Source organism: Zeugodacus cucurbitae, chromosome 2 (assembly GCF_028554725.1).
Source record: "Zeugodacus cucurbitae isolate PBARC_wt_2022May chromosome 2, idZeuCucr1.2, whole genome shotgun sequence".
In the NCBI taxonomy this organism is placed as follows: Eukaryota; Metazoa; Arthropoda; class Insecta; order Diptera; family Tephritidae; genus Zeugodacus; species Zeugodacus cucurbitae.
Window position 1 is genome coordinate 74,238,559 of NC_071667.1, and position 19,740 is coordinate 74,258,298.

General features: G+C 36.7%; 1 protein-coding gene across 7 annotated transcripts in view; it reads left to right on the top strand.

Annotated features, from left to right (window-relative positions):
• The window catches only part of LOC105216122 (cadherin-99C), a 475,067-nt gene that overhangs the window by 235,793 nt on the left and 219,534 nt on the right, over positions 1 to 19,740 (top strand). For 2 of the 7 annotated variants that reach the window (XM_054234517.1, XM_054234603.1), the window contains exon 4: positions 7,711 to 7,843. The exons of 4 other annotated variants lie outside the window; for them this stretch is intronic. Coding sequence is in view for 1 of the 3 variants with exons in the window: in XM_054234559.1 (XP_054090534.1) it covers positions 8,396 to 8,428 (33 nt within the window). In the remaining 2 variants the exon portion in view is untranslated. Of the gene's footprint in view, positions 1 to 7,710; positions 7,844 to 8,302; positions 8,429 to 19,740 lie in introns of all 7 variants that reach the window. One more of the 7 variants, XM_054234559.1, reaches the window with a different exon arrangement.

Here is a 19,740-nt window from a genome sequence, read left to right on the forward strand (position 1 = left end):
CATTCGCATGCCACAGCCTGCTGCGGGGCGCCGCCTATATGAATCGACTTCCCCTAGTAATATAATTAAATGACTGCCATTTTTCTTCATCAGTTTACTGACTAGACAGTGCAGATAGGGCATGCATATAATAACTAGCCAGCTCACAAATATTTATAAATCGTTTGCTTGTTTCATGGTCGAGTTTACGCTTTTATTTTAAATTATTTGCCTTTATCGCCTGGTCTCTTGTAGATATTTGCAAATACAAACCACCATATTTTTTGTCGTAGCCCTACAAGCATCATTAATCAAAGTGGAGTGGCATAAAAATATAGCAGCATGCACGTGTGGGTCGATATCTGCCACAAGTGGACAGCAGACGCAACAAGTTGCACTTATCTTTGAGTATGTTGCAAGCATTTGCGCGATTTACTTAGTGGCAACCTGTGGTCAAACAACGCTTTTCATAATAGTCATAATCAAATACATAATCGTAAAAGGTATATAATTTTCCAGCAACGCAAGTATAACTCTTTAACTTAGGTCTTTTACTCATCGAAAAAAGTGAAGTATACGCCCTGGCGAACGCACGGCGAAGGGCCGCCGCAAATATTATCGCACAAAATCAGCGCAGCCATTGCAACGTGAGCAATTTGGTACTGCAACAAATGAACTTATCGCACATATGGAATTTACAATATGCTGCAGCAACAAAGCAACAGCTACTGCTTGACTTGAAATGTGTTGCTGCGCCAAGCCAGACGCCTTGCCACTATATTAGGCCGCCAATAAATAAATCAGTTTCATGGATATTTCAACAAGTGCAAAAACAAAAAAATAACCATGCGAATGCATAAAAGCAATGCAAAAATATAGCAACATAAATGTTTATATTCGCTGATGATGATGATGATGATGCGTTGCCAGTGCAACAAAAGAAGAGGCAGCACACATTAAGTTGCACGTGACGCCATTTTAAGATGTTTCTACCAATTCGCCGCAATTGCTAACATACAAACACACGCGCTCTCGATTGTGTTGCGATAGCAAAAGCAGTCCAATTTACTTTTATGCGCCAGCCACATCATTGTGGCCGTTGAAAGCGTATAGAAATAAAACTCATTAAGCGCTTCTAGTCAAAGTATTATGTTTCTTCGCTTTTTCTGCGCTTCTTCATTCTCTCAGTGCGTCTTTGTGGTTGGTGCTGTCATATCCTGCAGCTTTTTTTCTTGCAATTCGGAGTTGTGACTTTCGTAGTTCTCTTGCACAGTGTTTTGTGTACACAGTTTAAATTAAAATTTTAAGAAATTTTTAGGTTAAGTAGGTTGAGTACGACCCTTCTCCCAAAGCATTCAATTGTTTATGGCTATCTGTTAAATGTTACTTTCCTTCTTCTTAAGTTTCAATCGATTATGGATACCCAGAGTAAATATAGAGATGAAATGGTGAACCACGTTTACTTTGGAGATACAAAGTTACTTATTATTTTTGTCCGCATTACGCTAAAACTTTGGCTAAGACCCAAAGCTAGTATGGGTGGAATGCTTCGAGAACCAAACAAAGAAACAATTCAGATCGGCGAAACATTACCAAGATACTGTCAAGAAGAGCAGGACTTATTTTGATCCAAAATTCTGCGTGTTTTTTTTTCATTTTTTTCGTGCTGTTTTCTTTAAATTTTTTTTTAGTCGAGTTTAAAAATGTTAATAAAAAAACATCTTTTTCAAACATTCCCCTTGGAAATTTTCACCTTCATTCACTTTCGTTCACCTAACTAAACCACAGTGCGCGGGCGCTGCCTTGCCATTCAAGTCCTTTTGCATACTTTTTGTTGTTGTTGGGCGCACCACACCAACTTTGCGGTTTGTCGGTCGGTTTTATTAACAAAGAGAAATCGTTTTTAAACAATACTTTGATTGTTATGCCATTGTTGAGTGCTACAAGTCGATATTGACAAAAAATAAAACCAATCAACCAACAACAACAACAAAACCAATAATAACAAGAAATGTTGCTGACAGTTATACAAAGTCGCATCAATGTTGAGATCTTCAAATTTATTACAATCATATGTTACATATGTATATGCGTATCCACACAAAAACGCACATACGGACCTCAGCGTTGCATTTCCTTCGCGCTGATATTAGTATTACGTCCTTTTTCGCTTTCCATTTTTATATTGCCTTCCTGTTTGGCCATTACAATGGAAAATTGAATAAGCCATCGGCGATGAAATGAAAAATATTGGCGTGATTGCAGTTAAATTAACAATCGAGTTTATAGGGTTTGCCACCAAACAGACACAGAATCATACAAACATACATTCTTGCATATATAAATACGCACGTGTTGTTGTTGTTACTCTGCCACATAGTAATAGCTATTTGTTGCAAACGAAAACAATTGCGATAAGCGATAAACGATAAACGCTTCGATTGCCATTTGCAGCAGAAACAAACACATACAACTATTTCTCTTCCTTCCTTCTTCGTGGAATTTGCTTTGGCATCTCTCTCTCTCGACCCATATTGGCGCCCCACACCGCATTCGCTGCCGTGGGCTATTTTAAACAAACGCACTACAAACTGGGAGGTATTTACTTTTTCATTGTTTGCAAAGGGAAATTGATACCATTTTTCACTTTTTGTTTATATTGATGCATTCCCTCTTTATTTATCGCCTTGTTGGCTGGCACTTTCATATTAGTTGAAGTTGTAAATATGTAAATAGAGAGATTCCCAATGAAAGATGTGGATAAGGTTGCTTGAACCGCAAATTTAAAAAAAAAATACTAAGGAGATTGTATGCCAATAGCTATTTTCAAAAACTTCCAATGGTAAATCTCATAGAGCACCAGAAGATAGTATTTTCTAAATCCACTAGTTGTGTGTTTAACTAGTTCACAAATGGTATCTCTACACATTTCTGTCTTCGTTTTGTTTATCTTTTCTACTACAAGCTATACTTCTATAATATAAGTAAGACCAACTTACCACAACAACTATTAATGTAATAAATACATCGAATGCGTTCTCTTCGTTACTCTGTTCGTTTGTGCGATGACAATGTCATTTGGTGCGCCCATAAATATGCGTTTCTCGTCGTCGACAACAGTGTCCTGGTTAAACACACTCCTCGCGGACTACGGAACATAAAAGTAAACGCCATGCGCTGCAGTTACAGCGAATGTGCCGCATTAAATTGCAGATTGTGCGCCAGCGAATCGTAAGGTTGCGGCAGCACAGAAATTATTTTTGCACCAAATGGTGAAGTGACTTGGGTTACAGTCAGACAATTACTTTGTCTCCACGTACGCACAAATTACATCATTAAAATGCCAAAAATTTGCAAAATCCTTTCACTTGCCGCCATCACTAAGGCCAATTCTCCTGGCCGTTGACCTATCAAGTGCAAAAAAAAAAACCATCTTAATGCACTTGCCGCCCTAAGTGGTTTGTTGAGCTTGTTTACGCCGCCATCTGAATTTTTTTTTGATGAGCACACAACTCACTTTCGTCAGACAAAAAATGTTCCAAGTCCTAACACAAGGCGCAGCAAAACTTCCACAACAACAGCTTCCTCCATCCACTATGGGCAGCAAGAAAGATTGCACATTCATAATGTGAATGCACAGAAGACAAAAGAAACATCGTTTCTTGTCGGTTCTTATTACTACGGTAGTGTCAGTTAATGACTACCGCGCTGACAGGCGTGCCTGACTGCAGCGACCACCATCAGTGTGGAGACGCCAGCATTTGTTCCGCCATTACTTTTTGCTAACGTCATTGTCATTAGGCGATTTCGCCCGCGATCTACCATGCATGCTATGCCATGCTAAACTGTAATTCAGTGCTGCAGTCATGCCCTTCGTTGGGCAGTCAAGTTATTGTCCTCACCGTCCACGGGAGCTGACTTTTTTATAATTTGTTGTGCTTAATTGTTCCACCGTCAGTCGGCTGGCGTTGCATGTTACACCAACGACGTGGCAATGAACATTAAGTTGGAGTTGCAGTTAAAACTAAAAGGATGCATATCATCTTAATTGCTTCGGCAGCGGTAGTGATCTTTTGAATGCAATTCATCTCACGCATGAGTATGGATAATGTGTCAGGTGCAGAGATATAAATATTTTCGTTGTCTCACCACAGGGTTCTGTGTGCGTTTACTTTTTTATGTATTATGTATGACGCAAGGGATTATCGTAGTTTTTGTTCCCCAATTTTTCTAAACTTTCGTCCATGACAGTTATATTGAACTGAAGATGTTCTGAGCTTCACTCAGTGACGCCATAGATCTTCAGTTTTGCAGTTACAGCCTATTAAATACCATGGACGTAATTAGAAATAAAGATCAGTTGTCTGTCCTTCATTGTAAATTGTGATCCCTATATATATATATTCACTTTTTTCCTACAATCAGTCAGGTTCTTAATTCATCTTTATAGATTAGTCCTATTTTGGCTGCTGTGTCGTTGTTTGTTTCAACTGTGCCATCTCAATTTGGATTTTTATTATACTTTCTATAGCTTTGGTTTCATTATAATTTATTAAGCTTTCGTTGCGTTTCATTGAGCTTTCATTGTAGCTTAATGAACTTTCCCTATAGTTTACTGAACTTTCATTGAAGATTTGTATATTTGATATAAAGTACAAGTATAAATCAATAAATAATATTTCAATTCGCCTACCCACGTGCACAACAACAATTTTTCGAATCAATCTCTCAATCTCTCATTTCTCAATCGCCTAGCACCAACCATTACTTTCGTATTTAAACTAAATGGCATTTGTAACACTTTGCCCACGATGCACCACCCTTCGGCCGATTAGCGTGGCTCGGAAGCATGTTGCTGGCGAGCTTTCATTGAGATTGTTAATTTGAGATCTGTGGCGTAATTTACTTTGCCACGCAAGAGTATGCTGATGCAACATGCTGCCAACAGTGTGTTGTAAGTTCTAAATATACACGATATATATATATGTATGTATGTTTATATGCTTTTAATAAAAGGAAACTGCAGCCATGGCGATAAAATGGTTATGCCGTATTTAATAGACACCGTTGCTGCATGCTGGAAATGCTTACACTTGCAACATTTGTGCGAACACTTTTTGATTATAACTAAGTACTTGGACGCTACGGTGTGTGAACTGCATTCAACTGGAAATATATGTTGCGATGTATTGGTGTTGCAAGTGTATGAAAATAGCATACATGCCAGATAGATACATGTACATCTATGCTGAATAATGACATGTTGCATGCATTCCAGAATGTTGGTGGAGTTAAAATTTCCTGCAGCATGCCACAAATAATCAAGTGCATAATACAATAAAGCTGCATATTATTATAACAACTTACAATTATCATTTGTGTGTGTGTGGCATATTTGCCTTTTGCTGCGATTTGCGCTTCATAAAACTGTCTCAACGTCCATCACACCGAAACATTCAAATTTGATTTTATACTTGCCACAGACATAAATACACACTCTACTCGGCGAGATACCGCCACAACAACGCAGCGAAGCAGCTAAATTTCCATCAACGGAAACACAACTCGTGGCGTAATTGTATTAAATGAATTGTGCAACACAAGCGTGGCAAGTGCAACATGAAATCATGAGCAAAAGCGGCAGCAAAAAATCTTAACCAGCGAACAGCAAAGCAAAAAAACTTTTTGTGACCGACGACCATCAGCATTGTCGGCATGGCGTCGGCGCAGCAGCAACTTGCAACACGAAATAAGAATCTTTGTGGCATCAACACACACACAAGCTTTCTGATTGTGGCAGACATTCCGTAAGACAGCTACAGCTACTAACGTTCCGTTCAAGCTGTCCACTTTTAGAATGTCGGGACCGCCCTTGCACAGTACGCCACAGCCGCCATTTAAACGCCATCCAAGCGGATGGCTGTCCATTGCCGTCCGTTCGTCCATCCGCTACTCCCGTTGCATTTTGCTCTCTACCTTTCTTCCACTGGTGATTACAGTTGCTACACCTTGTGCATCATCGGTGCGTGTGTCTAAAAGGTAGAGTGCCATGACTGCCGCCGTCGCCATTGTTTCTGCCACACAAACACGCCCTTTGCACAAACCAAGTGCAACATTTACATCGGAGCAAAGTACAAAACACACCACCACAGTTGATAGACTCCAAAGTGCGGCGGAAAAAACCTCAAGCAATGAGCCGAATTGAATCAAAGCAAAAACTATTGTGTTTACCACAAAAAGCACAGCAGCTGCAACAATACGCGTGCAACATATTTTACATGCCACAAAATGAGTTGCAACCGCGCTGACACAGCTACTAATGCTTGCCACAGCGTGATGTTGCACGAAGCAAGTTACATGCTGCCCCTCGCTCAGCTCCACATCTCCTCAGTTATTATATTTGATTTGCTCTTTAGTATTCAGTGAGACAATTTCTTATTTTATGCATTTTTATACATATTTTACCATTATTGTTGTTGCTTTTTCATACACCACTTTCCGGCAACACCAAACGCGGGTAAATCTCTTCCTGCCACAGCGGCGGCAGCGCTCATCGTCGTCGGTTTTTCATTTCTCTTCTGCATCTCTCCGTTATTTTGCTCTGGTTGTTGTTATTGTTATTTTTGGCTGCCTTACTGCTGTCAGAGAGCTACCTTAAACGCTTTGCTGCTCTTAGCAATCGACTATTATTGTGTTCTAATGCTCGGCTGTCTGTTTGCATGCATGTTTCTATGGATTTGTGTATTTTCCCGGTGGCTATAGAAATTTTTTTTGCAGTTGTTGTCTTATGTTGAGTTCCCTTTTTCTTTCCATTGCTACTTGTTACAACTTGTGATTTTAGCTTTAGTTTAAGTGTCTGATAGAATGATTGTAATTGTGTGGCACGAATGGGAAGTTGCACGTGAATTGGCAACAGAAATAAAGGAGGAATTCGTTATATAGTTGATAAATGAAATAAAGCGCAATATTAGCAGATAATGGGAAATTAAAGCAGAAGGCTTTTACATGTCAAGGGAGTGTTGAACACACCTTAAAGACATGGAATTTCAAATAATATAAATCGATTTGGATTGAGAGTATGCCGCCTCATTTTTCGTCGTTATGGCCACTTGCCCGGCTTAAAAATTTAACAAAAACTGGTACGAGTATTACCCAATTCTAATAAAGCCGACTAAATGCACCAAAGTCGTCCCCTTCAGAAATCATAAATGAATCTTTAAAAGAATGGTTAACTCTGTTGGCAGGTTTATTAATGATGAATAGCTTCATGAGGTGAAATGGAGTAAGAGGATTAATGAAATTTAAGCTGAAAGGTTAAATAAATTGAATTTTACAATAGAAACTTCCTCCCTCCCTATAAATGAGTAAATATTCTATGAATTCCAGATGAATTATGGCTTAGCAAATTAGCAACAAAAAATTAAAAGGAATATTGAATTAAAATGAGCTTTAACGAATAATATCAGTTAGAAGTTACGCCTTTTTTCATTTAAGCGCTGATTGAGAAAAAAAAACATTTTTTTTAATCTTTATTTTCGAATAATAAAATAAATTTAAAATAATAAATAAATTTTTAATTTGTTTTAAATTAAATAATATTTAATCTTTCGGGCCACGAACTTAGCGTCCTTACCCCTATTTTAAAATTTTTTTGTTCAATTCCCTATTATCGCTCTTGCTGTTTCTTGGGTTCACTAACTGCTACTGCATCGTTTATTTATGTATTTACAGTTATTGGTCAACAAACCACGCCGCCGGAGTTGCCAATTTACGGTGATCCCCACACGGAAATTGCACTGGATCTAGTCTTCCCAAAGGGGAATCCGACATTCTTGTTGAGAATCTGAGTCACATTGTCTTTCAGGTGAGTAGTGCACGAAGGCGACCACGCTTACAAGCTCCAAGCAACTAAAACAAAGCTGAGCGCAAACTAAAAAAAGTGAAGAGTGTGTGTCCAAATATATGAGTGAGTGTAAAGGCGTACGGCTTGCGGTGCTTAACAACAGCAAAGGCAAAAAAGCCTGCTGTGAGATTTAGTTTGGTGAAATGCAAATTTTTTATGGCGAAATTTACAGTTGCACGCCACAAAATGAGCAAAGTATGTAGGACGCTTAGTTAATAAACCGAAAACAGCGTTTTTATGGGTGCTTTACTTCTGCGTATGCAACCCACCAAATGGATGCCTCAATTGTTGTTAGTGCATGTGTGTGTGACCAATTCTTCCCAGCTTTAAAAATATTGAGCGCCATTATTCCTATTTATTTATTTTTAATTTTTTCTAAGTTTAACTTGTTTGTCTTTCTCTCATTTCGCTGCACCACAGCTCTCCTGTTCCATTCGCAACGCAACCAATAAGCGACGCAGCATTCCGATTATTGTGCGCGTATCTGATGTCAACGACAATGCGCCTCGCTTCATGAACACACCCTATGAGGTCACCGTGGCGGAGGTAAGAAATGAACAAACTCTATAATATTATTTATATGTGTGTGAAAATTGCAGACAAAAAAAGAAATTAAAAACTTTCTTAAACCTACTAAAAACCATAGTTGTTTGTGTTTTACCTTTAATTCCAAACCACAGGCAGAGTCGTCTGTAAGACTCTTCACAGCAATCTTGATAAGATGCTTAGCGGGAAGCGACCTGCGTCGGCGCATTGGTTCACCATGTTCTTGCAACAAATGCATTTCCGCGCTGCGAAAGCTCAAGCGCTCAAAGCTATTACAATAACAAAATCAGCTCCACTGTCATCTCTCTACCATCAGAAAATCTTAATCAGCGTTGCTACGTTAACAATTAAATGCGCATAGCTCTATAGCTTTAAGACAATATTGTCTCCCGCACAGTCAATTTGTTACTATCTCTCACCTCTCTCCAGCCAGCTCTTCCAACATGGTGGGTGGTTTCCACTGCGCGCAACTGGTTTTTCGCGCCTACGCACACTTCTATTTCATAGAAACTACAAATAATGCTAAAAGAATTGCGCACAAATGCTCAGAAACACTTATTGAGTGGTGCTACTATTACCATTGTTGTTGTTACTTAAATGATTTTAAATTACTCTCAAGTTAATTCTGAAATATTGACGTTAACTGTGCCGTAAAAGTATGTTAGACATTGAATCGAAATTTCAAAAGACTTAAGCGACGAACTCGTTTGGAACACAAAATGGCTTTAGATTTATATAAAGTGTCTGGTTTTCAAATTGTTGAATACTTATTACGACTTACTACAGTTAATACTAGTGCCCCTCAGTGTAGGCAACATTTAAGTTTTCATTGAGAATTCGCCGAAATGAAGGCAATATTTTAGTTGGATTTAAATTTTTAGAAATAAAAAAATATTGTAACCAAATTTTCGCAAAATCAAGTCAAATCAACAAATTTTTTGAGTATTAATATTTACTAAAAACAATTCCTTCTGATTATTATGTCATTTGATTTAAGTTATTTATAGTCCCCACGAATACATATTTTTTTGATTTTTCAAACCTCAAAACTCTTTCAACTATATATAATATATTTATGTATACATTTCTTCTATTAAATCATTAATTATAGTTTTGTAATGGCAGCTTATCTTAAAATCTTATTAGAAACTCTCAAATATTCAGAAAATGCTAATGAACCGGTTACTGAAACCACTCAGTATATAAACACATACAAACAATTCACAGCTCTTAATAGTTTGTTGTGTTTGCAAACACAACTGCATTAGTGCTAACAACATGCAACAAGGAACAGCTGCCAGATTGACAGACATGCAAGCCGAGCAACTTCAAAAGCGAGCGTCTCAGCTGTCAGAAATTTCACATGTCATTTCAGTTTCTTTTTGTTGCTTTGTGCTAATTCTACTTTTTATTGCTGTTATTAAGCGGCCAACTCATCTGTTCATTGCCCTGAAAAAATATTTTGCCAATACACATACATATGTAAATGTAAAGACTGCATGGTAATGAAAAAAAGTTCTAGTAAGGGTTGAACAGAATTTAAATTTTTGAGATTTGTTGCATGCAACGGGTTGTTATGGATACAAACTGACTTTTTACTTGGATATTGCATCTGGAGAATAAAATGATTTGTTATGGATGAAAAAAGGTCCACAGCTAGGTGGAAAAGTTGGAAATATAGTTTTAGGATCAAAAACAAAGATGAAGATGAAAGTTACTTTTGCAAATACACACAAAAAAGTAGCACCCGCTCGTTGAGCGTCAATTGCGACTTTAATGTTGTCAATCACTTTTTAACTTTGCTAGCTAGTTACTTGCCACATTTTAGTTGTGTAGTCCACAGCAACTGTCAGTTGCTACCACAAACAACAAGTAAATCACGTCGAAAACAAGCAAACGCTGAAATCCGGCAACACAGCCAGTGCAATCAATTATATAGACAAGTTGTTCGCTGACGACGGACAGTAGTCAAAAGCGAAAACCAAAACATAAATAATAACTAAATACGCAGCGACGTAAACAAAGTTCATACGCAAAAATTAAACACGAAAAAAATCACCTCAACTTTGTGTGTATTTCTAAAAATGAAGTGACCGTACGCCGAAGGAACGCTTGGTCGCTCGGTCACTTCGTCGTTTGGACAGTTGTCAATTTGGCGCACTTTGAAGTTGATTTGAGTAGTTGCTGCGGCAGTTAGTCGTCGGCGCAGATACTGAGTAACTTGTTGGTTTTAATGAAGCCGGCTTAGCAACATGTTGCTATGTTGATGGTGAACCATGTCGCCGGGCACGCAACATGTCTATACAAACGACAAGCGCTAATGGTGACTGTATTTACTTTATTATTTATTACTTTTTCTTTCATAAAATATATTTCTTTATTTTTTATTAATTTTTCGTCATACTCCTGCTGTTGGCAGCCAATTTTCGTGCGTTAAAAATCGCAAACGGTTAAACTAATGCATTTTATGAGCGCATGCTGATTTCCCATAGGCGCAAAAATGCACATTGCATTCCTGCGCAAATACTTGACAGCACGCATATACACACGAACTCACTAACACACACAAATGTTTGTTTGTGCCCGCGAAGCTTGCAACACGTTGCACTGCTATACATCAATCGGCTGTTGGCAGCAGCAGCACCTGTTGGCACCATTTCAAAGCGCTGTCCATCAAATTCGCTTACACTCACTCCACTCCTGTCTAACCAGCATCTCTCTCCTCAGTCACTTTATGTTCTTACGTTGCTCGTTTGCTGTCAACACAAATCTAGTTCAACGGGAATTACCTAACCTCGAACATATCACTCGGCAGTGAGCGTAAACCTCTTTGCCTATTGGCCACTTGGCACCTCCTCCTCAGCGCCCTCAACTGCCGTATTGAAAGCGCTAAAGCATGCGGAAATTGATTATTACACAAGTTGAGCGTAAGATTTTAACTCTAGGAATCTCTGCTGCTGCTCTTCTTGCATTCATTATGTTTTTGCTGGTTTTATATCTTTTGTTCTTGTTATTCTTGGCATCACTTGTTGTGTCTTGCAGCTGTCAACTTAATTGCGCATTTGTAAAGAAATTGCGCTATTCATAAATACATTAGAGAAATCAAATTAAGCTATTAGCTTGACAATGTCATGTACCGCTATTTCATCACTACAACAATACACGCGGATCATGTACGAAACTCCACCCAAAACAGGTTTGAGTTAGCTGACACCAGCTACCGTTGAGACTTATTTATTGAGTGCAATTGCCTTGATTCCTAAATGGCGCCGCTGTTGTTTGAAGCTTACATATTTGCATAATAACTGTATGCTCAGTGTCAAGTTTCTTCCATTGGACAAGAGAGACGGAGAGATGGTGATGCTTACAACGTAGCTTGTTGTTGAGAAGTTGTCTACATAATTGACTTAGATTAATTTCTATGTTCCTATTAGCTGCAATTGATTTTGATGACATAATTTTTGAAGATTGTCTTATTAAATACATCACTTATTTTTTATTACGTTATTACACTGTATTTTGCAAACTGCATATATCATATACGTTTATTATTTAAACGTTAGGAATATATACATATATGTACATATACTAGATATAATATTGCAAAATATTCTTATTTTTAAATATAACTCATAAATTTCGATCTCCCATAGCTTATTCCATTTTTATACTACGTAGTATACTTATAAAGTGTTAATAAATATATGTATCTTTGAATGCACTTGAACCCATGCTGGTTGTAAACACTTGTATATTTTTAAATTTTTTCTATCGAAAAACTTGTAGCTGTCTAAGACACTTTCAATTTTAACCTTGAAATGCGCAACGGTGTCTATAGAAGAATTTTCATTTTTTTTTTTTCAAACAGTTGTATGCACGTGACTACACACTCACACCAGCTTTGATTTGTACATGTCATGCAGCGCACGAAAAGTGGTTCGCACTCGTCTAAGCAGGCCCATTTAAGTACATGAGTGATTGTCTTCATACATATATGTATTTCTAAAATAAATATATTCACACATAATACAATAGCGACTTTTAGTTCTCTTATTTCTTATAATAATACATATTACTCTGGTTTTTAGCCTCCACTCGAGCGCTCGACTACTTAGTCATTTCCTTTGTAAACAATTCACACAACAGTTACCCAGTTTATGATTTTCACTCAATATTATTCCGTTTTTTATGTGTTTTGGCCACTTTAACTTAGTCAAAGCAAACTATTCAACTAAAATGCTCTAATAAAGTGTTCAATGTGAACCAGAAGAGTAAAAAAAATAAGTTCACTTTCATTTAGTACAATACCTGTTGCTGTACACTACTTAGTGTAAATATTATTTACAGTAAAACTCATTTTGCGGCAAGTAACTGTATTTTGAGTGTTCAATTATAACTTCTCGAGTATGGGTTTCACTTACGGGCTGCAGTTCACGCGCTCTGCATGCGTTTAAAATTATTAGTTTCCCATATTGTACGTTGTTTTTGCAATACTCGCCTTATTTCTTTCATTCTCTGCATAGTCGTTGTTGGATTTTGTTCAAAGTGGCATGTAAAAATGCAAATTAGCAATCTTGTAAGCGGTGCTTATTTTAATCATTTTATGAGGTGTTGTTAACTACCGACTGGCGGCAGTTAGTATTAATTAAAAACTGAAATGCCAGACTAAACAAAAACAACAAACTGAGCAAGTGTGTACCACATGTTCGTTTTTTCTTTCAAAAATAAAACTAATTAAACATTTTTTGTCTGCTTGAGAAGGCTTTTGGTCTTTATATTTGTACATTTACTTTGGAATTTGGGAGCTTTGGAAGAAATAATCTAAGTTTAAATAGAATTTTTAATGGATTTGCAGATATTCAATTATCAATTGCTTTATGATTATTACACACTTAATTCTTAATGAATGCGCTAATGCTTGTAAGAGACTATCCAGCTGTTTGTGTGCAGAAGTTCGTGCCTTAAGTCTTTAGTATTACAACTGTAAACAGCAGCTGCTTGCATTTTTAGACATTTTCGGAACAATACTGTAATTATTATTGCATTGCATCCAATTTTTATATCTTTAATGTTTAAAAAAAAAATTAAATCAAATTTCTGAGCTCTGAAAACAACTATTATGGGCTCTTAATATTTTGTTTGGGAAAATTTTAGCATAGGTTGAGAAACTGTTTAGTAGCATCAAAATGTCAATTATAAAAATTTATAATTTTTTATTTCCAAACGCTGTACTTTTCTCATACATTTTTATGAAGTTGTAATAGTGTTACAAAAATAATAAATTAATTAAGATTGTAAAATTTATGTTTTTTGAGTTTATCGCACTCAAAATTTTATAGCATGCAATTTTTGAACAAAAATGTTTATATTTTTTATTAAGTTTTTATTTCATCTGTAATTTTACCCATTATTTTCTAAAAATTTCTACCATGAACATCTTACAAATGAATAATTTACTGATATTACTATGAGTTTTTGAGAGAATTTCAAGCACAGCACCAATCATGATGGCTCGTCACTGCAAATGTATGCGTGTGAGCTTAAAGCACATTTTTTATTTTTTAATAAATCAATTTTTTTTTTGATTTTTTTAAATATTTTTTTTTTTACCTCAGCCACATTGCTACAACCTGTTGCACTGCCGACAATTCACCTTTTTGGTGTTGTACATACGTACATTTATATATTTTTTGCCACAAAATGTTGTATAAAATAAAGTCTAACTTATGCACGCTTACTTGTAGTAACTTATACTTACAATGCAAAAATATACGGGCAACAACAAAAATACTTGGTGTAGCAAACTCTGGTTCAAAGAATTTGATTTGATTTTTATATATTATATATGTATAGATATATTTTTTTGGATTTTTTTTTTTTTTTTTTTTTGCTTTCACAGTCTATTTACACTTCTTTTTAAAACCTGTACATATATATTTCATATAAATCACAATTGATGCCAAATATTTTGTGATTAATCCGGTGGCACGAACTATTAAGATAAAAACAAGTTGCCACCGGTTATACTAAACATTTTGGAGCATGTGGCATGAGTGGAAACTCCGGTTATTTTGCAAATATTTAAATTTTTTTTAAATGAGTTGTTTGTTTTTATATTTTCATATTTAGCATATGTCTACTGGTTTTATGTAATTTATGCAAGAATTTTTTTAGATTTTTGTAAATATGTAGATAAATATGCACATGTATGTAGAAGTAAAGGGTGATTTTTTAAGAGCTTGATAACTTTTTTTAAAAAAAAAACGCATAAAATCTCATCGGTTCTTTATTTGAAACGTTAGATTGGTTCATGACATTTACTTTTTGAAGATAATTTCATTTAAATGTTGACCGCGGCTGCGTCTTAGGTGGTCCATTCGGAAAGTCCAATTTTGGGCAACTTTTTCGAGCATTTCGGCCGGAATAGCCCGAATTTCTTCGGAAATGTTGTCTTCCAAAGCTGGAATAGTTGCTGGCTTATTTCTGTAGACTTTAGACTTGACGTAGCCCCACAAAAAATAGTCTAAAGGCGTTAAATCGCATGATCTTGGTGGCCAACTTACGGGTCCATTTCTTGAGATGAATTGTTCTCCGAAGTTTTCCCTCAAAATGGCCATAGAATCGCGAGCTGTGTGGCATGTAGCGCCATCTTGTTGAAACCACATGTCAACCAAGTTCAGTTCTTCCATTTTTGGCAACAAAAAGTTTGTTAGCATCGAACGATAGCGATCGCCATTCACCGTAACGTTGCGTCCAACAGCATCTTTGAAAAAATACGGTCCAATGATTCCACCAGCGTACAAACCACACCAAACAGTGCATTTTTCGGGATGCATGGGCAGTTCTTGAACGGCTTCTGGTTGCTCTTCACCCCAAATGCGGCAATTTTGCTTATTTACGTAGCCATTCAACCAGAAATGAGCCTCATCGCTGAACAAAATTTGTCGATAAAAAAGCGGATTTTCTGCCAACTTTTCTAGGGCCCATTCACTGAAAATTCGACGTTGTGGCAGATCGTTCGGCTTCAGTTCTTGCACGAGCTGTATTTTATACGGTTTTACACCAAGATCTTTGCGTAAAATCTTCCATGTGGTCGAATAACACAAACCCAATTGCTGCGAACGGCGACGAATCGACATTTCACGGTCTTCAGCCACACTCTCAGAAACAGACGCAATATTCTCTTCTGTACGCACTGTACGCATTCGTGTGGTTGGTTTAATGTCCAATAAAGTAAACTGAGTGCGAAACTTGGTCACAATCGCATTAATTGTTTGCTCACTTGGTCGATTATGTAGACCATAAATCGGACGTAAAGCGCGAAACACATTTCGAACCGAACACTGATTTTGGTAATAAAATTCAATGATTTGCAAGCGTTGCTCGTTAGTAAGTCTATTCATGATGAAATGTCAAAGCATACTGAGCATCTTTCTCTTTGACACCATGTCTGAAATCCCACGTGATCTGTCAAATACTAATGCATGAAAATCCTAACCTCAAAAAAATCACCCGTTATAAACAATAACAAAAAAGCTTCAGCTGCATGCACAAAAGACTTAAGCAACAAACTTGCCAACACAAAAGCTTTGATTTCCGTAAACATTGCAAATGCATTTACATAAATATGGAAAATATCTTAATATATTCTCACTTTTAAGTGTGTGTATGCTAGTTGCTGATTTGATTATCACGACAACATTGAGGCAGCACGTGCAGTCATGTGTGAAGTGTGGCATCCCATACATAACACTTTGAATAAAAATGCAAATTAGCGGGCATATGAAGCAAATGTAAAACTTAGAAAAAATGTTCAAGAAGCGAGAAATATTATAATTTTGATATTAAAAATTTGTATTTTGATTTTAGAGAACAAAGAGAGAAATTTTCTAACAAATCTTTCATATGTTTTTAATTGTATAACTGTATATCTTTATATGCCTCTAATGACGATTAAAACAATTTAATAAGATGGAAATTCATATTTTATCTTCTTTAGTACTCAACCTAGTATTCTGCGCCCCACGTAAAGCCCACAAGCACTTCTTCTAACACCACATCACTCCATAAAACTAACTAACCTAATTAGTTAACTTCACATGACAAATTCACCGAATTTTTTGCCACATTCCATAAAAAAGAACTCAGTAATAGGCACTAATCTACTAATGCGGCTACTTATGACAATTAAGAGTTTCTAAAAACCCACTATTAAGTCTACAAATATAGTGCAAGATAACTGTACGAGTGAGTGATAGCGAGGCTGATGACTGCAAATAGTGAATCAAAGCAAAACTTGTTCCGCTACTAGTGTGTTAAATAAGTCACTAATAGCCATAGTGTAATAAAAAGTAAACCGCCACCAATATATATGCAGAGAGACAGAGGCAGAGGCAAATAGCAAACAACTCAAAATGGGAGCAAACATGAAGACAAAAACGTCAAATATTTGCGCATATATAAAACAAAAAAAATAGGTGTATATATGATATATATATTGGTATACAAGATTCCAATTAATAAATACATAAATAAACAACACGCACCAAATGTGGTCGCGGTGAAATTGTCTGTCGCTGTTGTTGTTGCTGCTGCTGACGCTGTTGTTGCCACTGATGTTACTGTTGCCACTATTGCTGCTATTTTATTGTGGTGCGCCACCAAGACGACGTCTAAAGCAGCAACAACTCAGCAACAATACGCACATTGTCGACATACAGCAAGAACAACAAAATGGCACAGTGACAAAACACCAAAGCGAAGTTGTGTTGTTGCCCTACCATACTCGATGTCAGCGCAAAGCGGATGCTGGTTGCAAGTGAAAGCGCGTGAGTGTGAGCTTATGTGCGTGCGTTGAGCAGGCAAACTCAAACTGCAAAACATCCCCAGAGATGATGTTATGTTTTTTTTTTATTTTATTTATTATTTTTTATTTGAAAATTTGTTGCTTTTTTCCAATATTTCTATGTGGTTCTCGGAAATTGTGCCACGATTCGAAGCCAATTAAAATCCTGTCGCTGCTAATACCAGAAGCGACATGTTTGTCTGTGTTGGCGTTGTTGGTGTTGTTGCTTAGTTGGACGAATGGTTTTCTCTTTACTTTTGCCTTTCTTAAAGACATTTACTTTATTTTTAATGCCTGCGGCTAGAAATGGGTTAAAGTACGCAGTTTATGTGACAGTGGCATTAGAAGACTGCATTAATACATACACACATACATATTTATGTATTTTTATTTAAAAAATGTGAAAATAAAAGCAAACACTTGACTTTACTGCCTACACAAATATTCTGAGAAGACTTCTAACACTAAGTAGTAAGCCCCTTTCAAGGGCTTAAGTCGGTGCGTTTGGTTGGAAGGAATATTAAATATTTTTTTTCTCGGGCGTTTACCTTTTTCTTTGTGCTCTTAGCAGCTAAGTAGTCTTCCAACTAAAGTGCAGCGTTCAGCCAAATAAAGCTTAGTCCAACGCGTATTGGCATTTGCCGGCATTCTGCCGAAAGGGTTTAAGGCTATGACTTGATTTGCTGTTCAATGTGCGTCGAGTATTGTGGTCCAACACCTAGGTGTACACTGGTGAAGAGATGAGTATACTTCGACATTGGCTCCATCAACTTGGATGTGAGAGGTGCAATACGAGGGTGGTTCGATAAGTCTATAGGAATATTTTTTCCTCTTCTTATTAAAAAATATTTTCCAAACATCTTTTGTAATAAAAATGTTTATCTGAGTCTCAATCTATCTGCAGAAATCAGTTTTTACTTTATTTGAGGAATATTCTAGTAAATAGCTCTTTTCGTTGAGTCTTGTTTGGAATTTTCAACTTATTTCCAGTTCTGTCCTAATTGATTTCAAAGTTTTTGTAGGTTCGTTTCTCTGCTCGAACAGTGTAGATACATATTTAGGCGAGACATTTACTAAAAAGGTTGTAGAGAAGGAAAATCAGAAATTTTTCTAATCTCTATAAACCTCAGGCCGTCCTCGTACTTATAATAGAATACGTTAGTTTCTTTAAAAGCATGAGACATACATATGTATACATATTTACAGCTTCCTCAAACACCATACACTCGTTGACTTTATTGCCAGCGTGCTGAACTCTGCGGCGCACTAACTTTAGCATAACTTATGCGCTTAAAGTTCTTAAGTCCAACCATGTGCCAGCACTTTGGCACTTCGCAAAGCAAAAGCTCAATATTTATACTCAACACTTAAGTACTTATGGCCCTTCGCGTCGTTCGCACTCCGCAAATCGTTTGAGGGCCACCTTCGTTTACTTCTATTCTGCGCTGCGCTGCTCTCATTTACAAATATGGTCAGCCATGACGCACATTTCACTAGCCATTCAAGCCCCGAGTTAATTTATGTTAATTGCTGCAATGGCAACATTTAATTTTCCTACAGCTGCACCACCTGCAATGCATAGTAATGTTGTCTTCTGGTGTTATTCTTGCTGTTCTTGTTGTTGTTTAATGGTGCTGGTGCCGCTGGTGCATGTGTACAACAATCACTTTACCATTTTAGACATTTTTCTGTCAGCATCTCGTTGTGATTTTCTTAAGTCCCAATGCAATTTTTCCCTTACAACAACAGCAACACACACATATTTGTTTTTATTACATTTTTTCTAATTTTTTTCAATTATTTTTCTTTTAATCCCTTTCATTAACTTTTTTTGTTGTCGTTTGTTTGTTTATTTACAGAGCACTCCCGTTGGTACAACGATCTTCCGCCACATTCAAGCGCTGTACAAGGATGCCGGTGTTAATGGACTCGTCGAGTATTTTATTATGGAAGGCAATACAAACACAACGGAAGATGAGACAATGACAATTGCCGATAGTTATGTTACATTTGCAATTTCCTTTCCACATCAAGGGCAGGTGAGTAGTGATGGGAAATTATACAAATCGGATGTGCAAATCAATATACATAGTACATACATATGTTATTCTAGTTGCTTTTTAAGGAAGCATAAACTTGTTGAGATGTGTTTCTTTATATGCGTGCTATGAATTTTTAATTTAATATATACTCATATAGTTTGTATGTATAACATAACCTCTCATAAGACAATAATGCATTGAAGATTCCTGTTGACATTTTTGTGACCTTCTTAAGAAGAATTTGTAATAGACTCATACATTATTAACATTAGTTAGGTAAGGATGACACATGAAGCGATATATATGGATCAAAGAATGTAATTGGGTATATCAAGCAAACGGAATGATTAGAATCGTTCTAAGGAAATAAATCGATTTTATCATTCAATCGAGGCCGATACACCGAGTAAAGCAAATTCTCGATC